Below are 25,172 nucleotides of genomic sequence, written 5' to 3'. Positions count from 1 at the left end.
TCCCATATGCAAGTTCTTTGTGATCTTGATTGTCTTCTGTCTAGGACCATCAGGGTTGGCATAGCAACTGGGCAGGGCTCCTGTGGATGTGCTGGGATGGTGAAGGGATTATGGCTGGCCTGTATCAAACCTTCCCCATTTTGTAGTCCTTCCTTCATGGAGTAAAATAAAAGTGGAACAGTGCAAAACCGATGTGTGGTTGATTTTCTATGAATTTATAACAGAAGCGTAGCGTATGTCGTGTGTGAGTGTGTGTGAAGTTTGTACAAACTGAATGATTGGGGTGGGGGGTTCCTGCTACAACCCATCAACAGGTTTCCTGCCAGCCAGGAGAAAAACGCCCCTTCTGTGATATATGTATGATGTTTCTGGGGGTGGTCTTGGGGTCCAGGGTGGGCCATTTCAAATGTCTATATAAGGGATTGCACACTTTTGTCCTGTGATCTCCTCTTCTCTCCTGCATGTCAGGGGAGCACCCTGTTGCAATACCTTTAATAAAGATCAGGCTTATAGCCGCTTTCCTTTCTAATACTACTACTACCACTAATAATTTATAATTTGTACCCTGCCCATCTGGCTGGATTTCCCCAGCCACTCTGGGCGGCTTCCAACAAATATTTAAAATACATCAAAATGCCTTCAGATGTTTTCTAAATGTCAGGTAGTTGTTTATCTCTTTGACATCTGATGGGAGGGCGTTCCACAGGGCGGGCGCCACTACCGAGAAGGCCCTGTGCCTGGTTCCTTGTAACTCACAGTGTAACTCCCTCTCACAGTGAGGGAACCACCAGAAGGCCCTCGGAGCTGGATCTCATTGTCTGGGCTGAATGATGGGGGTGGAGACGCTCCTTCAGGTATACTGGGCCTTTGAGGCCGTTTAGGGCTTTAAAGGTCAGCACCAACACTTTGAATTGTGCTCAGAAACGTACTGGGAGCCAGTGTAGGTCTTTCAAGACCGGTGTTATATGGTCTCGGCGGCCGCTCCCAGTCACCAGTCTAGCTGCCAGAATTCTGGATTAGTTGTAGTCTCCGGGTCACCTTCAAAGGTAGCCCCACATAGAGCGCATTGCGGTAGTCCAAATATATCCTGTAGTATATCCTGGTCTGGTCTCTGTTCATATCCTGACCGGTTTGAGCCTTAAAAGGTGGGCTCTCTCCGAAGGTCCAGTCTTCCTTAAGATGCGAGACCCCATGAAGGGACCACTCAATATTCTTATTTCAGTGTTTGTCTGTTCTTGCTCCCAATGAGTGAGCGAGGTTCTGACCTACCATGCAAAGCACAGGTCTGTCTGCCAAACCACAAGATTTTTAAACTCAATGGATGACTCCCACCCCATTGTTTATGGGTGCTCTAACCAGCAGGTGAACTCGTGGGCTGGACAAGTCACAGGCCTGGAAACGATGCCTTATGAGGAACAGCTAAGGGAGCTGGGCATGTTTAGCCTGGAGAAGAGGAGGTTAAGGGGTGATATGATAGCCATGTTCAACTATATAAAAGGATGTCACATAGAGGAGGGAGAAAGGTTGTTTTCTGCTGCTCCAGAGAAGCGGACACGGAGCAATGGCTCCAAACTACAAGAAAAAAGATTCCACCTAAACATTAGGAAGAACTTCCTGACAGTAAGAGCTGTTTGACAGTGGAATTTGCTGCCAAGGAGTGTGGTGGAGTCTCCTTCTTTGGAGGTCTTTAAGCAGAGGCTTGACAACCATATGTCAGGAGTGCTCTGATGGTGTTTCCTGCTTGGCAGGGGGTTGGACTCGATGGCCCTTGTGGTCTCTTCCAACTCTATGATTCTATGAAGTGCAAATTGCGACGGGGCCACATGCCCCAGGGGGTGTCCTTGAGCAAGCTTCATCAGCAAAGGTGGCGTTTTCTTAAAAATGAAAATACAATGTGTTATTACGTTTATCGCCTTCCTCGAAGGGAGCTCAAGGTGACATACATCTCCCTTGCCTCATTTGAGTATTATTATTATTTATTTATACACCACCTTTCCCCCTGAAGGTGGCTTATTCTAAAAAGTACCATGGAAACTACCTCTGATGGCGGGCTTTGAAAAAACTGATATTGCAGGATCAATTAATTTGTTGAATTAATTGAACTGAATAGTTTTCGTTGGATTTGCAATTAATTGTCACGTCTTCAAATTTTATCGTGTTAATGATCTTGCTTAGTGGGCTGTGCAAACCACTGCTCTGAATAAATAATAAAAAATAAAAAATTGTCCTGTAGCACCTTAGGTAAAGGTAAAGGGACCCCTGACCATTAGGTCCAGTCGTGGTCGAATCTGGGGTTGCGGCGCTCATCTCGCTTTACTGGCCGAGAGAGCCGGCATACAGCTTCCGGGTCATGTGGCCAGCATGACTAAGCCGCTTCTGATGAACCAGAGCAGCACACGGAAACGCCGTTTACCTTCCTGCCAGAGCGGTACCTATTTATCTACTTGCACTTTGACGTGCTTCCAAACTGCTAGGTTGGCAGGAGCAGGGACCGAGCAACAGGAGCTCACCCCGTCGCGGGGATTTGAACCGCCGACATTCTGATCGGCAAGTCCTAGGCTCTGTGGTTTAACCCACAGTGCCACCCGCGTCCCTGTGCATGCTCACAAAAGCTTATACCCAGAACAAACTTAGTTGGTCTCTAAAGTATTTTGACTGCGTCAGACCAACACAGCTACCTACCTGAATCTAGAACCACTGCTCTGAATAATGTTTTTTATAGGGTTGGGGGCACAGGGTGGGTGGGTGTATGGAACCTAAGGACCAGTAGGCCAAAAAAGGTTAGGAAACCACTGCTCTAACCACTACACCACCTAGTCTCCTTTTCAGGCTTTCGGTGAGGATTATTGATGTCCTGTGGGTGACACACCTGGAACACTCAGATTGAGGACGTTGTAAATCCACTGGGATTTGATTGCCACTGTGCAATAACGGGCAGCAGATTCAGTGAGCAGATTTTAAGGCGTTAGCTTTCCTGGGTAATTCTGTGTCAGAAGATGCTTCAGGCAACACACTAATTTTTTTTGGAGCTGGTGTAACACAGGAACTGAAAATGGGAGCTTTGTAGCAGGAAGTCGACTGTCATTCAGGGATGACGTCAGCAGGGTGGTTTAGGCAAACCTTGGTTTCCCCACTTGCGTTGCTTATTAGTGGATAAAACACACATTGCAAAACTGCTGTGCTGGCTAGAAACTCCTACCCAAAAAATCTACAGCACACCAGGTTGAGTAGTGTTAGCAGAGTTATTTCAGCAAAGCAAACATATCAAGTCTGGAGAGAAAATAAACCCTGAGAACATTTTCCCCAAAGAAAAGCTGGACAAAACGATCTATAACCTGAAGAGAAATGCAAATCCGTTCCTTTCTTACTTCAGGCCTTCTACATGGCAAGGTTAGAGTCAGCAGTCACGAAATTAAAAGACGCCTGCTTCTTGGGAGAAAAGCAATGACAAACCTAGACAGCGTCTTAAAAAGCAGAGACATCACCTTGCCAACAAAGGTCCATATAGTTAAAGCTATGGTTTTCCCAGTAGTGATGTATGGAAGTGAGAGCTGGACCATAAAGAAGGCTGATCGCCAAAGAATTGATGCTTTTGAATTCTGGTGCTGGAGGAGACTCTTGAGAGGCCCATGGACTGCAAGAAGATCAAACCTCTCCATTCTGAAGGAAATCAGCCCTGAGTGCTCACTGGAAGGACAGATCCTGAAGCTGAGGCTCCACTACTTTGGCCACCTCATGAGAAGAGAAGACTCCCTGGAAAAGACCCTGATGTTGGGAAAGATGGAGGGCACAAGGAGAAGGGGATGACAGAGGAAGAGATGGTGGGACAGTGTTCTCGAAGATATGAACATGAGTTTGACCAAACTGTGGGAGGCAGTGGAAGACAGGAGTGCCTGGCGTGCTCTGGTCCTGGGGGTCACGAAGAGTCGGACACGACTAAACGACTAAACAACAAAGCGAGGAACCCTGTTTTGGTTTGTCCTTTTTAAAGAGATATGTTTTAATGGGATAGGAATTGTTCTTGGAAAACGTCAGCTTCTACCAAATCAAGACGTCAGGCTGATTCACCTGTAGTTTCCTGGATGTTTCTCTTCACGCCCTTTTCTGACAGGGCTCCAGCCCAGTGACAGCACCTCAACACTTCTCTGCAATTCATCAAAGATGACAGGCAGAGAGGTTCAGAGCAGGTTCTTCCTTTCGCACTCTCTGGTACATTTCACCGGAAACTTGAGCCTTCCATTTTTCCTTCCTGTTTGGAATTGTTTGCCTTTGAACCTCCCAGTAACAGCTCTGGCAAGGGAGGCTTCACAGCGGACCGGATTCCCTTGGAAGATGGCGGCCTCGCCTTCCCTGGAGTTTTTTTAAACAGAGTTTGGGTGGCCATTCTTTAGCTGGGATTCCCTCAGGGTCCCTTCCAATTCTGGGATTCAACCATTCTACTCATCTTTTGCTCCCTGCAGAGAATTGCATTTACAGTGGTACCTCGGGTTAAGAACTTAATTCGTTCCAGAGGTCCATTCTTAACCTGAAACTGTTCTTAACCTGAGGTACCACTTTAGCTAACGGGACCTCCCGCTGCTGCCGCACTGCCAGAGCACAATTTCTGTTCTCATCCTGAAGCAAAGTTCTTAACCCGAGGTAATATTTCTGGGTTAGCAGAGTCTGTAACCTGAAGCGTCTGTAACCCGAGGTACTACTGTATTTACTTTTATATCACACCGTTTCCCACCCCCCTCCAAGGAGCTCCACATGGTTGTCCCCCAACACTCTCTACTTTTATCCTCACAACAACCCTGTGGAGTAGGTTGAGAGACAGCGATTGTCTGTGTAAATGGCAGTTTGTCTTTGTGTGTTTATGTATTTTCTCTGTGTGCTTTTGTATTCTTTTTATGCACGGTTAATAAAAAAAGTTGGACACGGGTGGCACTGTGGGTTAAACCACAGAGCTTAGGATTTGCCGAATCAGAAGGTCAGCGGTTTGAATCCCCATGACGGGGCAGGCTCCCGTTGCTCAGTCCCTGCTCCTGCCAACCTAGCAGTTCGAAAGCACGTCAAAGTGCAAGTAGATAAATAGGTACCGCTCCAGTGGGAAGGTAAACGGCGTTTCCGTGCGCTGCTCTGGTTCGTCAGAAGCGGCTTAGTCATGCTGGCCACATGACCTGGAAAAACTGTCTGCGGATAAACGCCAGCTCCCTCGGCCAGTAAAGCAAGATGAGCGCCGCAACCCCAGAGTCAGCCACGACTGGACCTAATGGTCAGGGGTCCCTTACCTTTTTTTTTAATAAAAAAGTTAAAATTTAAGAAAGAGAGAGAGAGATTGGCCCATGATCACCCAGCAAGCTTCATTCACTGCCAGATTGAGGGATTTGAACCCTGGTCTGCCAGGGGTGCTCATGTCATGTGCCTGAGCTTGTTTGGAATCAGCTTCCTGCCCCCCCCTCCAATCCATCTTACCTGTTTGCCTGTCCTCACCTGTAGCTTCACAGATATCCTCCAGGGGGCGCTAATGCTCAAATAGCGCATTTCCTCAAAGGAAAACAACACAACAACTCCCTCCAGTGGCTTCTAGAAGTTTTGCCGGACTCTGGAGGTTGAAATCTGGAGCTGTAGAGGTTCAGTAAAAAGTTAAAGGTACCCCTGACCGTTAGGTCCAGTTGCGAATGACTCTGGGGTTGCGGCGCTCATCTCGCTTTACTGGCGGAGGGAGCCGACATTTGTCCGCAGACAGTTTTTGCAGGTCATGTGGCCAGCATGACTAAGCCACTTCTGGCGAGCCAGAGCAGCGCACGGAAACGCCGTTTACCTTCCCGCTGGAGTGGTACCTATTTATCTACTTGCAATTGGTTGTGCTTTTGAACTGCTAGGTTGGCAGGAGCAGGGACCGAGCAACGGGAGCTCACCCCATTGTGGGGATTCGAACTGCCGACCTTCCGATCGGCAAGCCCAAGAGGTTCAGTGGTTTAGACCACAGCGCCACCCGAGCTAAGAGGGGTTGCCACACTTGCCTGGCTGGAGAAGAAAGCAAGTGTGGCAGGAAGATTCAAGGAAAGGGAAACATTTAAACATTTCAGTGTGGCTCACATCTCTCTCTGAGTTTGCATAATGCTTAAGGTAGGTATGTAAGAGGCTTGTTTGTCATTGTGTTTTGGAAATGTTCCCTGTAGCGGCATTTTATTATACTTTCTGGATGTCCCATTATCATATTATAATGTGTTCTATGTTATAAATGAAGCGCTGCTAGGAGTTATTTCTTTACATTTCCCCATGCGTTCCTAAATTCGGTGTGGCACGCGCAAATTTTTATTTGCGTCCCAGAGAAAAAGGCTTAAGAACCGCTGCTGTAAAGAAATCTGGGTGAATGTTCAACTCAGTCGGCAGAGAACGAGACTCTTAATCTCAGGGTCGTGGGTGCAAGTTCCATGTTGGACGAAACGATTTGTGCCTTGCAGGGGGTTGGTCTAGATGACCCTTGGAGTACCTTCCAATTAATAATAATAATAATAATAATAATAGTAATAATAATAATAATAACAACAACAATAATAATAAAATTATTTATACCCCGCCCATCTGGCTAGGTTTCCCCAGCCGCTCTGGGCGGCTCACAACAAAAGATTAAAAATACATTAAAACATCAGTCATTAAAAACTTCGCTAAACAGGCTGCCTTCAGATGTCTTCTAAATGTCAGAAAGTTGTTTATTTCTTTGACATCTGGTGGGAGGGCGTTCCACAGGGCGGGCGCCACCACCGAGAAGGCCCTCTGCTAGTTCCCTGTATCCTCACTTCTCGCAGGCAGGGAACCGCCAGAGCTGGACCTCAGTGTCTGGGCTGAACGATGGGGGTGGAGATGCTCCTTCAGGTATACTGGGCCTTTGAGGCCATTTAGGGCTTTCAAGGTCAGCAGCAACATTTTGAATTGTGCTCGGAAACATACTGGGAGCCAATGTAGGTCTTTCAAGACCAATTCTATGAAATGGGCCGTCTGCAAGCACCCTTAGTGTTATGTACTGAGTTGAATAGGATCCAAATGCAGCGGTCTGATTGGTCCTAGAACAATAGGATTCAGAATGCAGCAGTCTGATTGGTCCTAGAACAATAGGGTCTAGAATGCAGAAGTCTGATTGGTCCTAGAACAATGCAGCAGTATGATTGGTCCGCAGGAGCCACCCAATCCAGCTGCAGGTGGAAGTGAATCTGCAACCTGATTGGCCTACAGGAGAATCCGGGAATTAGCCAATCATGTGTGACCCATTGTGTAAATAATGTATATAAAGCAGATACTTTGGGGAAACTTTTCATTCCTCACTACTATGAGCTGAATAAAGAACATGAAATCCACACTCGACTCCGAGTATATTTCACTTAGTCTCTGTTATTTGCCTTTAGGTCTCAGAGTGAAATGAGCAGCTAAGAAGTACCAGAGCCCAAACTCCCCAACTTCCAGCCTGGCTCCCAAGATGTGGCTATTACCATCTTACCGAAAGGAATTCGGGTCTTGCCCTGTTTGTGCAAAGAAGCAGGCACGCAACACACTCCTTCAAAACAAGACGCTTTATTGCAGCTGCCAATTAGAAATTCCATTTCTTCCTTGAGCCAAAGGAGCTGGGTGTTGCATAGAAAATACAGCTGGCTGCTGGGTGCTTCCGACTCTGTCCCCCTCCTTCTTGGCTCAGTACTGAATGTATGAAAGCTCCACATCTCCGTCGATCTCGAGCGTGTCGATGCGCTGGAAGTTCTGGTAGCGATGGTTGTAGTTGAAGAGCGGTTGGCCGTTGGCAAACACCTTGAAGCGCTGGTTGCCGCAGCGGATGGAAAGCTGTTTCGACGTGGGGAGAAGGAGAGCGTCAGAAAAGGCCTGTCGGATCGGGCCCACGGCCCACCCAGTCCCTGTTCTCACAGGGGCCAAACCAGATCCCTGTGGGGGAACCTGTGTCGAAGCCCATGAGTGCTGTCCCTTCTGCCACAGAGCAAGGCTGGCCCCAACTTAGCTCAATATTTTATTGAGGATCTGTCAATTATTCTGTATGGTTTCTGCTCATAGCTGTCAACTTACAGATATGAAAATAAGGGACCAGCAGCCTCGAAAATCAGGGATCAGCAGCCAAAATAAGGGATTTTCCAAGCACAGGTATGTTCAATGTCTGAGCCCCTCCAAGCCAAAGGCAGAAAGCCCAGCCAGCAGCCAAACGAAGCCTCAAGCGGTGGTTCCCACAGCGCAGCAACCCGGCAAAGGGGATGCAGCAAGGAAAACCACCGTCCCCTCTCCGCTGGGAAGCGCTGAGCAAAGGCGAGTCCCCAGGCAATGTGGCCGATTTGACTGGCACAAGGCCTGCAAGCTCCACCCCCCAGTCGTTCTCAGACTCCTTATTGGGTGAGCAACACAGCCAAGCAACACAGTTGGAGCCTCCCTCCTCCCTGGCCGGCAGAGAGGGAGGGAGGGAGGGAGGGAGGGGAGCTGCTTCCTTTGAAACCCGGGAAATTTAAGGGACATCATCAATAAGGGACAGCAGCAGGACACGGCGCTGGGGTAAGGGACTTTCCCGCCAAATAAGGGACGGTTGACAGCTATGTTTCTGCTGCGTTCGTGATGTTCTGCTCTGTTATACGAGGAAGGAGATCCCGACTGAACGTCAAGATGAACTTTCTGACAGGGAGAGCAGTTCGACAGGGGAATGGCCTCCCTCAGAAAGCCGTGAGCTCTCCTGCCTCAGAGGTTTTTAAGCCGAGGTTGGAGGGAGATCAGCCATGGATGCTTTTAGCTGAGATTCCTGCATTGGACTTGGGTCCCTTCCAACTCCACAATTCTATTAATGGTTGTAAGCCGCTTTGCGATTCGCACGAATGAAAAGCAGGATTCAATTTTGGACCCTGAGGCAGACCACAAAAAGGCGGTGCCCCCCCAACAGGAGTGGAGACCTACACTGGGAGCAAGAGGGGAATAAAAGTCGAGAACAACTCCCATCTCTTGCAGGGGTGCAATTAGTGCCAGCACCGTCCGTTAAGAGTTTGGGTGTAATCTTTGACACCTCCCTTTCCATGGAGATGCAGATTGCAGCTATAAAAAAGGCGGCATTTTTTCATCTCCGCCAAGCTAAGCAGTTGGCTCCTTACCTCTCTCGCCCTGACCTAGCCACTGTGATCCACGCGACGGTCACCTCCAGCCTTGATTATTGTAACTCGTTCTACGTGGGGCTGCCCTTGAGACTGACCCAGAAACTCCAGCGGGTGCAGAATGCCGTGGCGAGACTCCTTATGGGGTCCTCGCCGCGGGATCATATTCATCCAGTGCTATACCAGCTGCACTGGCTCCCGGTGGAGTACAGGATCAGGTTTAAGGTGCTGGTTTTAACCTTTAAAGCCCTATACGGCCTAGGACCCTCGTACCTACGGGACCGCCTCTCCTGGTATGTCCCACGGAGGACCTTACAGTCTTCAAACAAAAACATCTTGGAGGTCCTGGGCCACAGGTAGGTTAGGCTGGCCTCAACCAGAGCCAGGGCTTTTTCCGCCATGGCCCTGATCTGGTGGAACGCTCTGTCCCAAGAGACTAGGGCCCTGTGGGACTTGACATCTTTCCGCAGGGCCTGCAAGATGGAGCTGTTCCACCAGGCCTTTGGCCAAGGCGCAGTCTGACCCCATCCTTTGGGGTCATAGAACTCTAGCCCAATGGTTGCCATTAATTTGATTCTGAATTGATTTTAAAATGAGTTGATTTTAGAATGTTCTGTTACTTTTATTGTTATTAGCCGCTCTGAGCCCGGCTTTGGCTGGGGAGGGCTGGATATAAATAAATTATTATTATTATTATTATTATTATTATTATTATTATTATTATTATTATTATCTGAGGAGATCCTCAGCATCTGCCTTCGCCAAGAGGACACAGTGGGGGTGCCAAGGAAGGGGCAGATCTGGTCTCCGAGCAGCGTGCCGCAGTTGCCGCTGCCATTCTTTGGGGTTAGGATCTGCTGCCCTTATGGACCATAAAGGTAAAGGTAAAGGGACCCCTGACCATTAGGTCCAGTCGTGACCGACTCTGGGGTTACGACGCTCATCTCGCTTTATTGGCCGAGGGAGCCGGCGTACAGCTTCCGGGTCATGTGGCCAGCGTGACTAAGCCGCTTCTGGCGAACCAGAGCAGCGCATGGAAACGCCGTTTACCTTCCCGCCGGAGCGGTACCTATTTATCTACTTACACTTTGATGTGCTTTCAAACTGCTAGGTTGGCAGGAGCAGGGACCAAGCAACGGGAGCTCACCCTGTCATGGGGATTCAAACCGCCGACCTTCTGATCGGCAAATCCTAGGCTCTGTGGTTTAACCCACAGCACCACCCACATCCCCTTTTGGACCATAGACTCATAGAATTGTAGAGGTGGAAGGGACCCCAAGATTCATCTAGTCCAACCCACTGCAATGCAGGAATCTTTTTCCTGAAGCAGGAATCTTTTGTCCAAACAACTGCCACGGAGCGATAACCCTCTTCCCTGGATTTTGGCTTTTTTTTTTTTTTTTGCAGCGAGAAACATCACCAACTAAGCACGTTCCCTCCTTCCCGTGCCACAGAGTCTAAAGTTATTTAACTGCGCCGTTTCTCCCCAACCCCACCATCCCATCCTGGCTGGGGCAGATCTCAGCTCTGGGCAAATGAACACTCACGTCAAAGTATTGCCCGGCTTGGAAGGGGTTGACAGACAGCTCCCGCTCCTCACGTCCCCATTGGCCATTCAGGAAGCTGTTCCTGACCACAGCACGCTCATTCATGCGGGGGTTGATGTGCAGAACCGTATCCGGGCCAGCTTTGAAGTTGATCCGAAATCTGGAAGAGGAGGAGGAAGGAAAGGATTTGTAAGAAATTGTGTGCTGGTCCCGGGGGAAGGTTACCGTTGGCGTAGTCAAAGTCCGGTCCTGGGTCACTAGCCTGGAAACAGTTCCGAAGGAGCGGGGCGAGGTCCGAAGCAGGAAGCCGGGCGGGGACAGGAACACTGGAGGAACAGGACTGGATGCTGGCCGAAACAGCTCTTCAACGACGTTGCTCCCGCAACCTGGGACCGGGCTGACTGGCCTTTATCTTCTCTGAGGCCAGGGGCGGTCCCGGCCCCCAGGAGACCCGCCTCTCCTGGCCTTAAGGTGAGCCCTCCTCCTGGGAGAAACCAGTTCCCTTCGCCTCCCTGCCCTGAGCCTCTGCAGTTCAGGAGAGGCTAAAGGGTTACTGGGCCCAGGGGGAGACTCACCTGCAGGCACTGAGTCCTCAACCACCTCTGGAGCCAGAGTGGGATCACCTGGTGCCTGCTCCTGAGGATCCGACACATCAAGGATCAAGGCCCTGCCCCAATTCAGCCGGCCCTGGAGGTGGGGACTCCTGTGCAGGCTGGGATTCCTCTGGTTCAGCCTCTGAATCGGATTCCCAGGCCATCACAAATTGATCTTTTAGCGCTGCGGCACTTTGGAACTCCCTGCCTTATGGACACCAGGCAGGCGCCACCACTCGACTCGGTCAAAAGCTATTTTTGTTTTGATGGGTGTTTAGAATGGTGGCATGCTTTTAGTTTACTAAGTTTTTTTTTTAATTTTCTGGGCACTTTAACCGTTTTCACTAATAATCTTACCGTTCTGTTTGTTTTGCAAACTGCTTTGAGGTTTTCTGCAACTGTATATCGATTTTATGGCACGAATGAATAAATAAATGAATAAAATAAAAATATCCTTGCTGGGTCAAATCAAAGGCCTCCTGTTTCCTATAGCAGCCCTGCTGGACAACTCTGGGGAGCCCACAAATCAGGGCACAAAGGAAACAGACCCCCACACCCTTGTTAATTTGCCTACAATTTTTGTTATTCAGAGGTAGAATGCCTCTGACCATGGGGGCTCTCCGTAGCAAGCACGGCTTATTGCAGCTGGCAGGGCTGCCCCCTTTTGCAAATCATTCTAAGTCAATTCTTAAAGCCACCTTTGGGCGATGGCGCCTGTGTCTTGTCGCAAGTGAATGCCATGTGCTAACTTTTCACAGAAGGAAGGAATCCTTTTGTGTGGCATAACCTGAACCCGTTGCCTGTCAGTTTTCATGGAACAACATCTGGGGAACCTGAGGCCATGCAGAAGCTGCCAAACTACAGCTGGAAGGTTGCAGGTTCCTCATTCTCTTGCACAGCGCATGAAAAGCCCCATTTTGTTATCACTCTCAGCCTCTAATAGCTCTGGGATTCAGCAAGATGAAACCCAAACTCAGGACTCCTAATTGGGCTGAAGAGCAGTGGGGATCTGAGGCTCCAAGGAGAATCAGGTGGAAAGTGGGTCTAATTGCTGTGAGGGAGTAGTGCACAATGTGTGCATTAATGCCATTCCCTGGTCTAAAAGAAAAGGGCTGTCACTTATTCACGGAAACAGGCAGAAACAGGACGGCTTACTGTTTAGCGTGTGCTGGAATGAATCCTCTCAGCACGATGGTCTTCTTGGATCCCAGCCCTCCGGCGAGGTTTCCTCGGTATGGCACTTGCTGAAACATAAGTTTATAGAGATATATGACTGCGGGAGTTGAAAAGCATATTCATTGCAGGGGGCTGGACTAGATGACCCTTGGGTCCCTTCCAAGTAACACTAAGATTCTATTATTCAAGGCAATATGCAATATCTTCTCAAGCTACCAGTGTGTCTGGAACACCGGGATGTTTGCCGTTCAGGGGCTAAGAGAGGCATGCTGGGGAAAATGTGGCCCAAGCTTAGGAGGACATCAGAGCAACCCTATACCTGGATCAGGCCCCAAGGCAGATGCCCATAGGGCATGGTTAAGCAAACTAAGGCCTGGGGGCCGGGGCCGGCCCAATCGCCTTCTCAATCCGACCCGCGGACAGTCCAAGAATCAGCGAGTTTTTACATGAGTAGAATGTGTCCTTCTATTTAAAATTCTTCTCTGGGTTATTTGAGGGGCATAGGAATTCATTCATCCCTCCAAAAAAATAGTCCGGCCCCCCACAAGGTCTGAGGGACAGTGGACCGGCCCCCTGCTGAAAAGGTTTGCTGACCCCTGGCATAGGAGAAGCCTGCAAGCAGGAACTGAGCGCAGCAACACTTTTTCCTATTCCAAGCAATTTAACCTTTCCAGCAGCAAGCCAGCAATAAATCACACTGTGAAAGTTGGAGTTAACTCTTTATTAGCCAAAAACAGAGCAGGGCCTCAGATGAAGATTGCAGGCTCTGGACTGGCTGAGAATCAGCAAGGAGAGAGAAAGGAAGATCTCAGCAAATCCCGCTAAGACTTACCGGGTGGTAGGAAGCAGGGGCATTCATCACCTGTGAGGGAAGAAACCCCAAAGAGGTCATTTACCTGTTCAGCATCCCCTCAGAGACTCCCAACCTGAATCCCATGAGCACCGGGAAGAAAAAGCCGCTGAACCAGCCTTTCTCCTTTTGTTATTTTCATTTATTTATTGCGTTTCTTTCTCATCTTTTCCTCCGGGCAGCCGAAGGTGGCATACACAGTATAGTCCCCTTCTTCCTTTAATCCTCACAACAACCCTGTGAGGGAGGCGAAGCTGAGAGGCAGCCCAGCGGGGATTCGAACTGTGGTCTCCCAGGTCTAACACTTTAATCGCTTTAAGACAGCTGTTAGCAAAAAAAAACCTGGAAGTCTCAATAAATTCCAAGGGTGGAAGAATGGCAGATGAAGATGTTGGACTTTTTGGAGCTAGCCGACCTGACTGGAAGAATCTGCGACTAGAAAGAGGAGGACTATCAAGGCGATTGGAAGAAATTTAAGGACTATTTGAATAAATAAAGGTAAAGGTAAAGGGACCCCTGAACATTAGGTCCAGTCGTGACCAACTTTGGGGTTGCGGCGCTCATCTCGCTTTATTGGCCAAGGGAGCCGGCATACAGCTTCTGGGTCATGTGGCCAGCATGACTAAGCTGCTTCTGGCGAACCAGAGCAGCGCACAGAAACGCCGTCTACCTTCCCGCCAGAGTGATACCTATTTATCTACTTGCACTTTGACGTGCTTTCGAACTGCTAGGTTGGCAGGAGCAGGGACTGAGCAATGGGAGCTCACTCCATTGCGGGGATTCGAACCGCCGACCTTCTGATTGGCAAGTCTTAGGCTCTGTGGTTTAACCCACAGCACCACCCGCGTCCCATATTTGAAAAAATATTGTAACATAAAAAACTAGAAATCACTTGAAAGTACCAAATAGGCCTAGGATTTAATTAGGATTTAATTAAATAAATGGGATTCAGAACAGTAAGAAAAGTGAATAAATTAGATAAGAGCTGGAATGATATTGGAAAGCTCTTACATGCAGATACAAAGAAATTCAGAAGGGAGGGATTTGAGGAAGTCAATTAACAATGCAAATAAAATTTGGGTTTTAAGGGATAGGGGATAAAGATTATGTTTTTTATTGTTGTGGGGGGTTTTGTATGTTTTTTTGTTGTTGTTTCTTCTTTTTGTTATGTTGTTTTTGTTATAATTGTGAAAATCTTTTATATATATATATATATATATATATATATATATATATATATATATATGAATGAAATTAATCAAACTGGTCAGCTCTAAGCAAGTCAGCTGGGAAAGTTTTATGCTTCTTCCCCCTGTCTATTCGCAGTACTTACGGGAAGGTTGGGAGACGGGTATGCTGGCATCATGCCCTTAAGAGAGAGAGAGAGAGAGAGAGAGAGAAATTATAAAGCGGGGACTAAATTCTGTGCCAGCGTCAAGAGGTTGGCACAATCGGGCATCTGCCTGGTGCCCCAAACCCAAAACAAATTCAATACCTTGCGACGCAAATACAGTTATCACAATACCCAAAGCGCAACAGGCTGAACAATAATAGCTGTGAACATTTTATTGGTTATTTCCTAACGTAAAGGTCTAGCCCAGTATGTACAACATATACTGTTCATATATACAGTGTATAACCTATGATAATACATTTATTCTTTTCTTTTTTAATATACATTTTTATTAGTCTTTACATATATTTTCCAAACAGGACATCTCATCTTATACAACATTTTGGCTATTTTAGCCTGAGACTTCCATCAACCGCCTCTAATGATTTTCAAACCTCATCTCTTAATCTTACATTTGTTATCCTAACTGTTACTTTTAATAACCCATAACTTAAAATCCATTCCCATCTTTTCTGCAATATTTCATATAGTTCTCCTTACAAAACTTCTTGTAGTCCTACACGCAAAGTCAGTTGGTTACAATTGTCTTTCAAATAACTTGTATATTTACTCCAATCTTCCAAGAGTTTCTGGTTCCAATACATTTCTTCTTTTCTTTTCTTCTCTTTTCTTATTGTTTATTCTTGTAAGTTCCTGTATAACACAATCCTTGTGCCAGCAGTCTACATCAGCTGTGTTGTTCTTGTTACCTTGAGGACTTTTCTAGTTTTACCTAAGAATTGTGTTCTACAGGAACTCACAACCAATAAAATGTTCACAGTTATTACCGTATTTTTCACTCCATAGGACGCACTTTTTCCCTCTTAAAAACTAAGGGGGAAAGTCTGTTCATCCTATGGAGCGAATGCAGGGGGGAGGCAGGCAGGAAAAGCCCCCAAGAGCCGCACACACGCTCCGCGCGGCTCTTGCGGGCTTTTCCCCAGGAGGGAGAATGGACTGACATGGCCAGTCAGTCCTTTCTCCCTCCTCGTAGAAATGCCCGCAGGAACCACACACTGCTTAAAGGGTGCGCGGCTCCTGTGGGCTTTTGCAGGAGGTGGGGGAATTGCCATAGCCGCGCGCAGCCTCTCTAGCCGGGAGAGGCTGCGCAAGGCTAAAGAGGAAGCCAAGGCAGCGAGCGGGATGGATCGCGCTCGCTGCATTGGCTTCTTTAGCCATGCTTCTTTAGCCATGCTGGAGAGGTTTAGCTCCTGGCTGGAGAGGTTTCGCGGCTATGGCAGAAGCCAATACAGCCAGTGGGATGGATCCAGCTTGCTGTCTTGGCTTCTTTGCTCTTTGGGGGCGGGGGGGGGGCCTGGGCTTCCCCCGCAGCCCTGAGAAGCTCTGGGGCCTGGGGGGGAAATAATAGTTTTTTTCTTGATTTCCCCCTCTAAAAACTAGGTGTGTCTTGTGTGTCCTATAGAGCGAAAAATACGCCTGTTGTGCTTTGCGTATTGTGGTGCCCCAAACCCATTTGTAGAGAATTTGAAAGCAATTGCTGCTGCCTCAACGAGCAAGAGATCAGAACACGGGAGAATAAATTTTGCAAAAGTGATTTTAAAAAGTGTGGCCTATACAGACCATTCAACTGAGGTTGTGGTGCGGCAGACTTTATCAGACCTGCACAGAACTCTCCATTTGGCTTCCCGAGACATAGATACCTATTTGTTCATGTATATCGGCTCCACCTTTTCCTCCAAGTTGCTCAAGGAGGTGTGCGAGGTCCTCCACCCCCCCCCCAGTTTATCCTCACAACAACCCTGTGAGGTAGGCTGGGCCCAAGGTCACTCAGTGCGCTTCATGAATGTGTGAGGATTCAAACCCTGGTCGCCTCGCTCACAGCCCGGCGCTCTAACCACTGCGCCACACTGCCTCTCATCCCATCTCCCCAGCACCACACACACCACCCAAACACAACCTGTGCCCTGCCCAGTCCCCGCCCCCTTGAAATTCCCCGCCTCCTTGTAGTACTTACAGGCATCCCCATTTGTGGATACTGCTGCCCTGGCATCCCTGGCATCCCTGGCATCCCTGGCATTCCCTGCACCGGAAAGAGAAGCAAGGAAGATTGAGGCAATTAACCCTCATGAAAACTCGCCAGCATCTTAGTGCAAATTTCTCCTAGCGAGCACTATTTAATATGCAGTTTTGGCTAACCCATTTTGGAAGCTGTTTTTCCCTTATATGCCATCTACTCTATTGCGTTAACTCTTATTCGCTCTTGCATGCATTTTGTGAAATGCTGGATGTTTGGAGAACCACCCTGCAAAATTCAGGGTAGTGTGAATTTTGCAGAAGGGCTGTGTTTCGCTTTTCGTATTGTTTTGGATTTGCCATCAAATGGAAATGGAATCAAAGTCCACCCCCATTTCTACTTAGGAGTGGGAGACCTCAGGCCTGGGGGCCAAATGTGGGCCTTGAGAACTCTTTATCTGGCCTCTAGCACTCTCCCCAAGCCCTGACCCCTCTCCTTAGGCCACTCCCACACAGACCACACCCCTATCTACAATTCCTGCTTTGCAACCTCCTTTTTGCCTTCCTGGAATGTGTCTTTGAACTCTGATAAAGATTCTCGCTTGCCTGATTGGATGATAGGGAGGGTGTGTTTCCGCATGAGAGTAAACTAGCATCCATTGCTCCACCCACTTTTGCTTCTGACCCCTCCCACTGCTGCCACATGGCGCCCTGGAAACTTGTTCAGAAGGGTGAAAATGGTCCCCCTTCCACGATCTCGGATGCTCACCCCGCCTCCCATCATGGCGGCTCCTCCTCCGATGGTGGTCACTGACTGCAGCTCCAGGTCGCCATTGGCCTGCACAGCCTGGACTCGCTCGGGAGGGATCCTGTGGCCGAAGGTGCAGAAGGGGTTCCTGTTCACAAGGATCTGCCAGGACACAAATGAGGAGGAGGTGCAAGTGAGCCCCTTTGCAGCCCACCGAGACTCTTCCCCCCATCATTTCAGCCGCTCCATTCCATTCCTACCAATAGCTGTCAACCGTCCCTTATTTGGCGGGAAAGTCCCTTATCCCAGCGCCGTGTCCCACTGTTGTCCTTTATTGATGATATCCCTTAAATTTCCTGGGTTTCAAAGGAAGCAGCTCCTCTCCCTCCCTCCCTGCCGGCTAGGGAGGAGGGAGGCTCCAACTGTGTTGCTTGGCTGTGTTGCTCACCCAATAAGGAGTCTAAGAATGACTGGGGGTGGAGCTTGCATGCCTTGTGCTGATCAAATCGGCCGCGTTGCCTGGGGACTCGCCTTTGCTCAGCGCTTCCCAGCGGAGAGGGGACGGTGGTTTTCCTTGCTGCATCCCCTTTGCCGGGTTGCTGCGCTGTGGGAACCACCGCCTGAGGCTTCGTTTGGCTGCTGGCTGGGCTTTCTGCCTTTGGCTTAGAGGGGCTCAGAAGTTTAACATACCTGTGCCCCTTGGAAAATCCCTTATTTTGTCTGCTGATCCCTTATTTTAAAGGCTGCTGGTCCCTTATTTTCAAATCTGTAAGTTGACAGCTATGTTCCTACCCCATCTCCCACTTTTCTTCACACCCAGCAACCCTACTGAAGAGCGAGCCAGCAATAAATCACACTGAGAAAGTTGGAGCGAACTATTAGCAAAGACACAGGGATGTCAGGCCTAACGGGCACAGCAGCTTGTCTCCAGTCGGTCTTGCCACTATGAAGCGGTTGCTGAGACCAAAGGTCCCAGCCTCCCCACAGATGCTTACGTCCCCTTGTCTCAAGGGTCCCCCCCCCCAAGCAATTGGAGACTGTGCCTGCATGAAGCCAACCTCTCCTACGCCCTGTTCATGCCTCTTCTGGATCTGGGAGAAAAGCTTATTGCAGCAGGAGGCTGTAGAATGGCAATTTATATTGGTCTCATCATGGTATGTTTGCACTAGTTTGCACATTTTGTATAATTACACGGATGTCAAATATTGTTGAACATTCCATGGCATCAGATTAGAAGGCTGCTATTTAACCTATTAGGATGTGGGTGGCGCTGTGGGTTAAGCCACAGAGCCTAGGGCTTGCCGATCAGAAGGTCAGCGGTTCAAATCCCCGCAACGGGGTGAGCTGCCGTTGCTCGGTCCCTGCTCCTGCCAACCTAGCAGTTTGAAAGCACCTCAAAGTGCAAGTAGATAAATAGGTACCATTCCGGCGGGAAGGTAAACGGCGTTTCCGTACGCTGCTCTGGTTTGCCAGAAGCGGCTTAGTCATGCTGGCCACATGACCCGGAGGCTGTACGCCGGCTCCCTCGGCCAATAAAGCGAGATGAGTGCCGCAACGCCAGTCGGCCACAACCGGACCTAATGGTCAGGGGTCCCTTTACTTATTTAACCTATTGTGTACAGACATCAGCATCTCCTGCATTCAGGCTGAACGGACGGCGAACTCTGGGACCCGCACAGGGAATCGGTGAGTCTGACACCCTTGGGTGCTCACACAAACCTGGTATCCGTCGGGGTTGACTATGATGATGACCTCGAAGTGTGAACCCTTTTGGAGGGGCATGCTATGGTGTTCCTCCTTGCCCCACTTGCCCCCTTGGAAGGTGTTCAAGACAACCTTGTCCTTGCCATCAAAGCGAGGGTTGAAGTGCAGTGCAATGTCGGCCCCGTCATTCATGCCACAGACAAAGTTCAGGCTGAATCTGGAAATCATGGATGGAAATAAACGGGAAAAACAATAAAATGTAGTCAGAGGGCAACCTGTTTGCTGTTATATTGTGATGCCCATATTTTCCACCCCACTTCCCACAAGACTTGATTCACACTGAATTTGGCATCCTTCAGAGGGTGGCTTCCGTTTAAATAACAATAGGCAAGTTACTAGCCCTCATTGCTCATATATATATATATATAGAGAGAGAGAGAGAGAGAGCAAGTTACTAGTTCTTGCTTTGGAATATGATTCAAAACATGCAAGGAGCAAGTTCTAAAGCTAAAATGTGCACATTTTGGAAAACTGCTTTGAGGTTTTATTAAAGCCCTAAACAGCCTCGGTCCTGTATACCTGAAGGAGCGTCTCCACCCCCATCGTTCACCCCGGACACTGAGATCCAGCGCCGAGGGCCTTCTGGCGGTTCCCTCATTGTGAGAAGTGAGGTTACAGGGAACCAGGCAGAGGGCCTTCTCGGTAGTGGCACCCGCCCTGTGGAATGCCCTCCCTTCAGATGTGAAGGAAATAAGCAGCTATCTTCTTTTTAAAAGACATCTGAAGGCAGCCCTGTTTAGGGAAGTTTTTAATATTTAATGCTGTACTGTTTTTAACACTTGATTGGAAGCCGCCCAGAGTGGCTGGGGAAACTCAGCCAGATGGGCGGGGTATGAATAATAATATATTATTATTATTATTATTATTATTATTATTATTATTATTATTATTAACAGTCAAGAGTTACAGTATATGAATGTCGTGAAATCAATCAATATAGTCCATGGAGAATAAAGTTCTTTTGTGTCCAATGGGGCTTCCTTTCAGGTAAGTGAGTACAAAACTGTAGCCTAAATGAGGATTTATAGCAGCCAAGAAGCAATGACGTAGCTTCTAGTTCTGCCCAATGGCTAGGAGAATAAAAAGAATAATCAGATCTGCTCTCTCGTTTTTTGCCACGTTTGCACAAAACTACATTAATGTGGAAGTTTCTTGGTAGAGGATGTGGGCTTTTGCAGAATATGCAGCGTTAAAGAGAGAGGATATATTATCACACTTTTTTTTAAAAAAATATCTATTAGATAAAATGTATATACCACTTGAGGGACGCGGGTGGCACTGTGGGTTAAAAGCCTAGGGCTTGCCGATCAGAAGGTCAGTGGTTCGAATCCTCGGTGACAGGGTGAGCTCCCATTGCTCGGCCCCTGCTCCTGCCAACCTAGCACGTCAAAGTGCAAGTAGATAAATAGGTACCACTCTGGCGGTAAACGGCCACATGACCTGGAAGTTGGATGCCGGCTCCCTCGGCCAGTAAAGCGAGATGAGCGCCGCAACCCCACAGCCGTCCACGACTGGACCTAATGGTCAGGGGTCCCTTTACCTTTACCTTTACTATTTACCACTTGAGTGTAAAAAACCCCACCTCAAAGCAGTTCCCAAACATAATAAAAGAATAAAACTCTCAATAAGAGCAGTTTGTAAACGTTCGAAAAACAATTAAAATCGACGATAAGCTGAAAAAAGATTAGAACACATGTCCAACATTCTACATGTCTGGATAGACTTGCCTTTTTTAAAAAAAGAAGATGTTTTGTAGCATTTGCTACAAAAGAGTAAACTGAAGGTGTCAATAGGCGGAGAGTTCCAAAGTGCATGTGCTGCCACACTAAAATATTTCATACGAATGTGGAAAGGGGTGTTTTGTGGCACTTGTAAGGATGCCAGTTCTGCAGATCAAAAGCGGTCGAGATGGGATGGAAGGCTCAGGTGATCTCGCAGGTAAGCTGGTCCGAGGTGGTCAGTCCTAGTTCTGTGGCCACCCCTCCTACCCAGAAAGGACCCCTTACCTCTTGGTATGTTGTGGCACCATCCCTGCCACATATATGGACATGCCAGGGCGAAGTCCACCGGGGACTGGTTGGGTATGAGGGAGGGGCTGAAAGACAAGAGGTTTGGGGGTGTGAGAGATGCAATATATATGGTTACCAGAATCTTTTCAATGAATCCGGGGACACTTAAAAAAAAAAAATTACATGCAGAGACATCACCTTGCCAACAAAGGACCGTATAGTTAAAGCTATGTTTTTTCCAGTACAGTGGTACCTCGGGTTAAAAACTTAATTCATTCTGGAGGTCCGTTCTTAACCTGAAACTGTTCTTAACCTGAAGCACCACTTTATTCTTATGTATATCAGGACAAAAAGGTCCTATCTGGGGAACCCTGCACTCAAAGCCCTGAGCGTTTTCCCCGATAACCTTTTCTTTATTTTTATTTCAAAACAGGTTCAGAAATTGTGGAGGATTGTACTTAAGACTGGAAAACCGAGAACTCGGAATGGCCTGAGCTGCCAGCTCATCCTTTGCTTTGCAAGATCGGTTGGGAATCTGCAGAAAGCGCCGTGTTAATTATTAAGCCATCCAGCTATGAAACGGACTCGCTTAGGGTGGAGCAGGCTGGCTGAGGTCCAAGCTGCAAATGAGTTCTGCTTTTATCCACAGGATCTGAACTTGGGAAAGGTGCGTTGAGGAAGAGGTCGGGTGGATGGCTGGCTGGCCAAGTACCCTTATCAGATCTTTGCACGCACAAAACTAAAACGAAGAAAACCAAGGAAGGGGAACATTTCCGCCAGCTGGGTCGGACTGGCGAGATCAGGATCCAGGATGGGCACCATTGATTGAAGTGCCTTCCCCACCCCCATATGAAGGAAGGCATAGGCCTTGTTGTGTTAACCCAATGGCCCCCCTAGCCGTGCATTAGGGAGCCGGGCTCAAACACTATGCTAGTGTAGGAAGAACACATTGATTAAACAAAATTGACCAAACGCTTCAAATTCCTGGCTAAAAGGGAAATTGGAACAGGTGCATTATATACCTGGCAAAGTCTCCATCAGGAAAAGCAGCACTGGAGCAAACCAGGCAGAGGGCCTTCTTGGTGGTGGCACCCGCCCTGTGGAATGCCCTCCCACCAGATGTCAAAGAAAAAAAACAACTACCAGACTTTTAGAAAACATCTGAAGGCAGCCCTGTATAGGGAAGCTTTTAATATCTGAAGGACTATATAATATTTTGTTGGAAGCTGCCCAGAGTGGGGTGTAAATAATGGGTGGGGTATAAATAAAAAAATATTATTACAGTCATACCTCGGGTTAAATATGCTTCAAGTTGAGCGTTTTCAGGTTACACTCCACCGTGACCCGGAACTAACGGAACGTATTATTTCCAGGTTTCGTCACCCACGCATGCGCAGACACTCAAAATGACATCACGCGCATGCGCGGAAGTGGCGAAACGTGACCTGCGCATGCTCAGACGCATGTTACATTCTACTCAGGATGCGAATGGGGCTCCGGAACGGATCCTGTTCGCATCCAAAGGTACCACTGTATTATTATTATTATGTTAAAAAGGTAAAGGTAAAGGACCCCTCCCTGACAGATAAGTCCAGTCGCGAACGACTCTGGGGTTGTGGCGCTCATCTCACTTTACAGGCCAAGGGAGCCGACATTTGTCCACAGACAGTTTTTCCAGGTCATGTGGCCAGCATGACTGAACTGCTTCTGGCGAAACCAGAGCAGCGCACGGAAACGCGTTTAGGACCTTGAAAAATGCTCAGTTTGCTGCGTTGAGTAAATTGACCGGTTTTTAGGACTTTTCTTCCTCTCCTTGACAAATCAGCTTGTCTCCTGGGGGAAATCTCTGTGCATTGCAAAGGATTCTGGGACATAGTCTGGGACGCTGCCCAGGTCAGAGTCAGGAGTCAACCTTACTGGCACATCCCGAGGTCTACGCCAAAGTTGGCTTCCCGACTTTGAACTCCTTTGGGGGGGGGTCAGTCCTTGTCCTGTTTTTCTTTCCCCTGGTTCTTACCATCTGCTCACCTGCCCCCCCCCCCACAAGTGAGCAAGCAAGCAAGGAGTGGAGATAGGCAGAGGAGCAGGAACTCAGAAATAGTGGAAGCGGTGGCAACCGAAGGATTTCTAGAGGGGCATTACCCAGCGTTTTGCATTTGACTTGTGCCGTTTTTAAACTATATTGAGTTTAAACTATATTGAGGCCTGGCATTATTTATATTGTGTGGACGCGGGTGGCGCTGTGGGTTAAACCACAGAGCCTAGGACTTGCTGATCAGAAGGTCGGTGGTTCGAATCCCCGCGACGGGGTGAGCTCCCGTTGCTCGGTCCCTGCTCCTGCCAACCTAGCAGTTCGAAAGCACGTCTAAGTGCAAGTAGATAAATAGGTACCGCTCCGGCGGGAAGGTAAATGGCATTTCCATGCGCTGCTCTGGTTCGCCAGAAACGGCTTAGTCATACTGGCCACAGGATCTTGAAGCTGTATGCTGGCTCCCTCGGCCAATAAAGCGAGATGAGCGCTGCAACCCCAGAGTTGGTAACGAATGGACCTAATGGTCAGGGGTCCCTTTACCTTTACTGATTTTAATAAAAGTGCAACCAAGGGAGTGGGGAGGACACGCAGGTACGTCTGTGGAGTGCGTTCTGTGTCACAATTGCCGTGACTTCCGGCACCCTTAATAAAATAGACAGCAGGTCACCGGTGTCAAAGCCATTTGCTAGGACAGTTCAATGGCCTAAAATCCCAGGCACCAGTTGCGGCGAGTGCTTTCTAAAGGAACTGTGCACACTTTCGTTCATGGTGCCCTGGCAGTTCTTAGACTGGGGGAATGGGGAGATTTGGAGGGGCTTGTTCTCAGATGGAGTGCTTGAACCGAACTCCAGGCAGCGCAAGCTTCAGAAACACACAGAACTCTTAGATAAAACAGTAGCAAATTCTTCTCCAGAGAGAGAATGTGTGTGAATCGGGCAAGGTTACTTATCAATACAAATCTACAGTAACCTCAGATAGGAAAACCTGTTTGTGATACAAATTGAAATGAAATTTAAAGGCACCTTAGAGGCCGCTCTGCCAAATGCTTCTGTTTGATTTAAATAAATAAATAAATGAGGGCTGATCCACACTTCCCTCTGAGCTTTAAAGTTCTGTGTCCAAGCGCTCTCTCTCTTTTGCTCTGGAGTTTTCCCCACAATAACCTGATCTTTAAATGTGAATTGGAGCCAACTGCAATTCGCAGAAGACGCGATTTATCGTTCGTGGCGCTTCAACTTTAAAGAGCTGGGTTGTTGTTTTTTGAGGGGGGGGGGAGCTCTGGGCCAAAAGAGAGAGACAGAGAGCTCAAACACAGAGCTATAAAAGCATGAACCTGTGCCTGGATAGAGCAGGGCAAAAGGTGGCTATTATTATTATTATTATTATTATTATTATTATTATTATTATTAGCACCCTGCCCATTTGACTGGGTAAGTGCGAATGAGCTATAAGTTAAACAGTACAATTGCATTTTTAAAATCCCAGAGCAGGTCTTGGGGGGGTGGGGGGGGGGAGAAAGGGAATGGAATACTCAGGTTAAGTGACGGCAAATTTTATTCTTTTCTTGCAGAGAATACGGGAGCACAGATTGCGCAGGGAGAGATGGAGGCGGAAGGCTTACCGGATTGTAGGTGGGCATGTAACCGGGTGCTGGAACGAAAGCCATGGTGCCGCAGTCTGACTTCTGCTCAGATGTGGATCAAGACCGGCTGCAGGAAAACCACCCAGAGCCACCAGGAATACTTTTATAGCACGTGGCTCAAAAGGGGTGGAGCAGCCAGGAGGTCTGCCCAGGACCCACCCATCTCAACAGGTGAGGAGCTCACCTGTCTTATCCTCAGCCCAGACTGAGGACGCAGTTGGGGAGGGGGGGAACCTCGTTGGCTGTTCCGCAATGGAAAATTCGGGGGTTTTGCTCCTATTTTGGACTGCCTAGTGGTTGCAGCAAGGAAATAAGTGGTCACCAGGGTTTA

The 25,172-nt window shown here is 48.3% G+C and overlaps 1 protein-coding gene across 1 annotated transcript; it reads right to left on the bottom strand.

Annotated features, from left to right (window-relative positions):
* Nucleotides 1-7,538: 7,538 nt before the first annotated feature.
* LOC309346176 (galectin-4-like) lies at nucleotides 7,539-24,938 on the bottom strand. The gene is made up of 10 exons (XM_081869911.1): nucleotides 24,821-24,938; nucleotides 21,165-21,253; nucleotides 19,114-19,315; nucleotides 17,416-17,556; nucleotides 16,648-16,704; nucleotides 14,613-14,648; nucleotides 13,262-13,291; nucleotides 12,409-12,497; nucleotides 10,661-10,820; nucleotides 7,539-7,818 (listed from the first exon to the last, which is right to left on the bottom strand). Exons 1-10 carry the CDS (start codon nucleotides 24,863-24,865, stop codon nucleotides 7,672-7,674), a joined length of 996 nt encoding a protein of 331 aa, XP_081726037.1. The 5' UTR covers nucleotides 24,866-24,938; the 3' UTR covers nucleotides 7,539-7,671.
* Between the last annotated feature and the right edge of the window lie 234 nt (nucleotides 24,939-25,172).

Source organism: Podarcis erhardii (genome assembly GCF_964252035.2).
Source record: "Podarcis erhardii genome assembly, chromosome: 7".
NCBI classification, from domain to species: domain Eukaryota; kingdom Metazoa; phylum Chordata; class Lepidosauria; order Squamata; family Lacertidae; genus Podarcis; species Podarcis erhardii.
The sequence above is the reverse complement of the archived record's forward strand: the minus strand, read 5'-3'. Positions and strand labels throughout refer to the sequence as shown.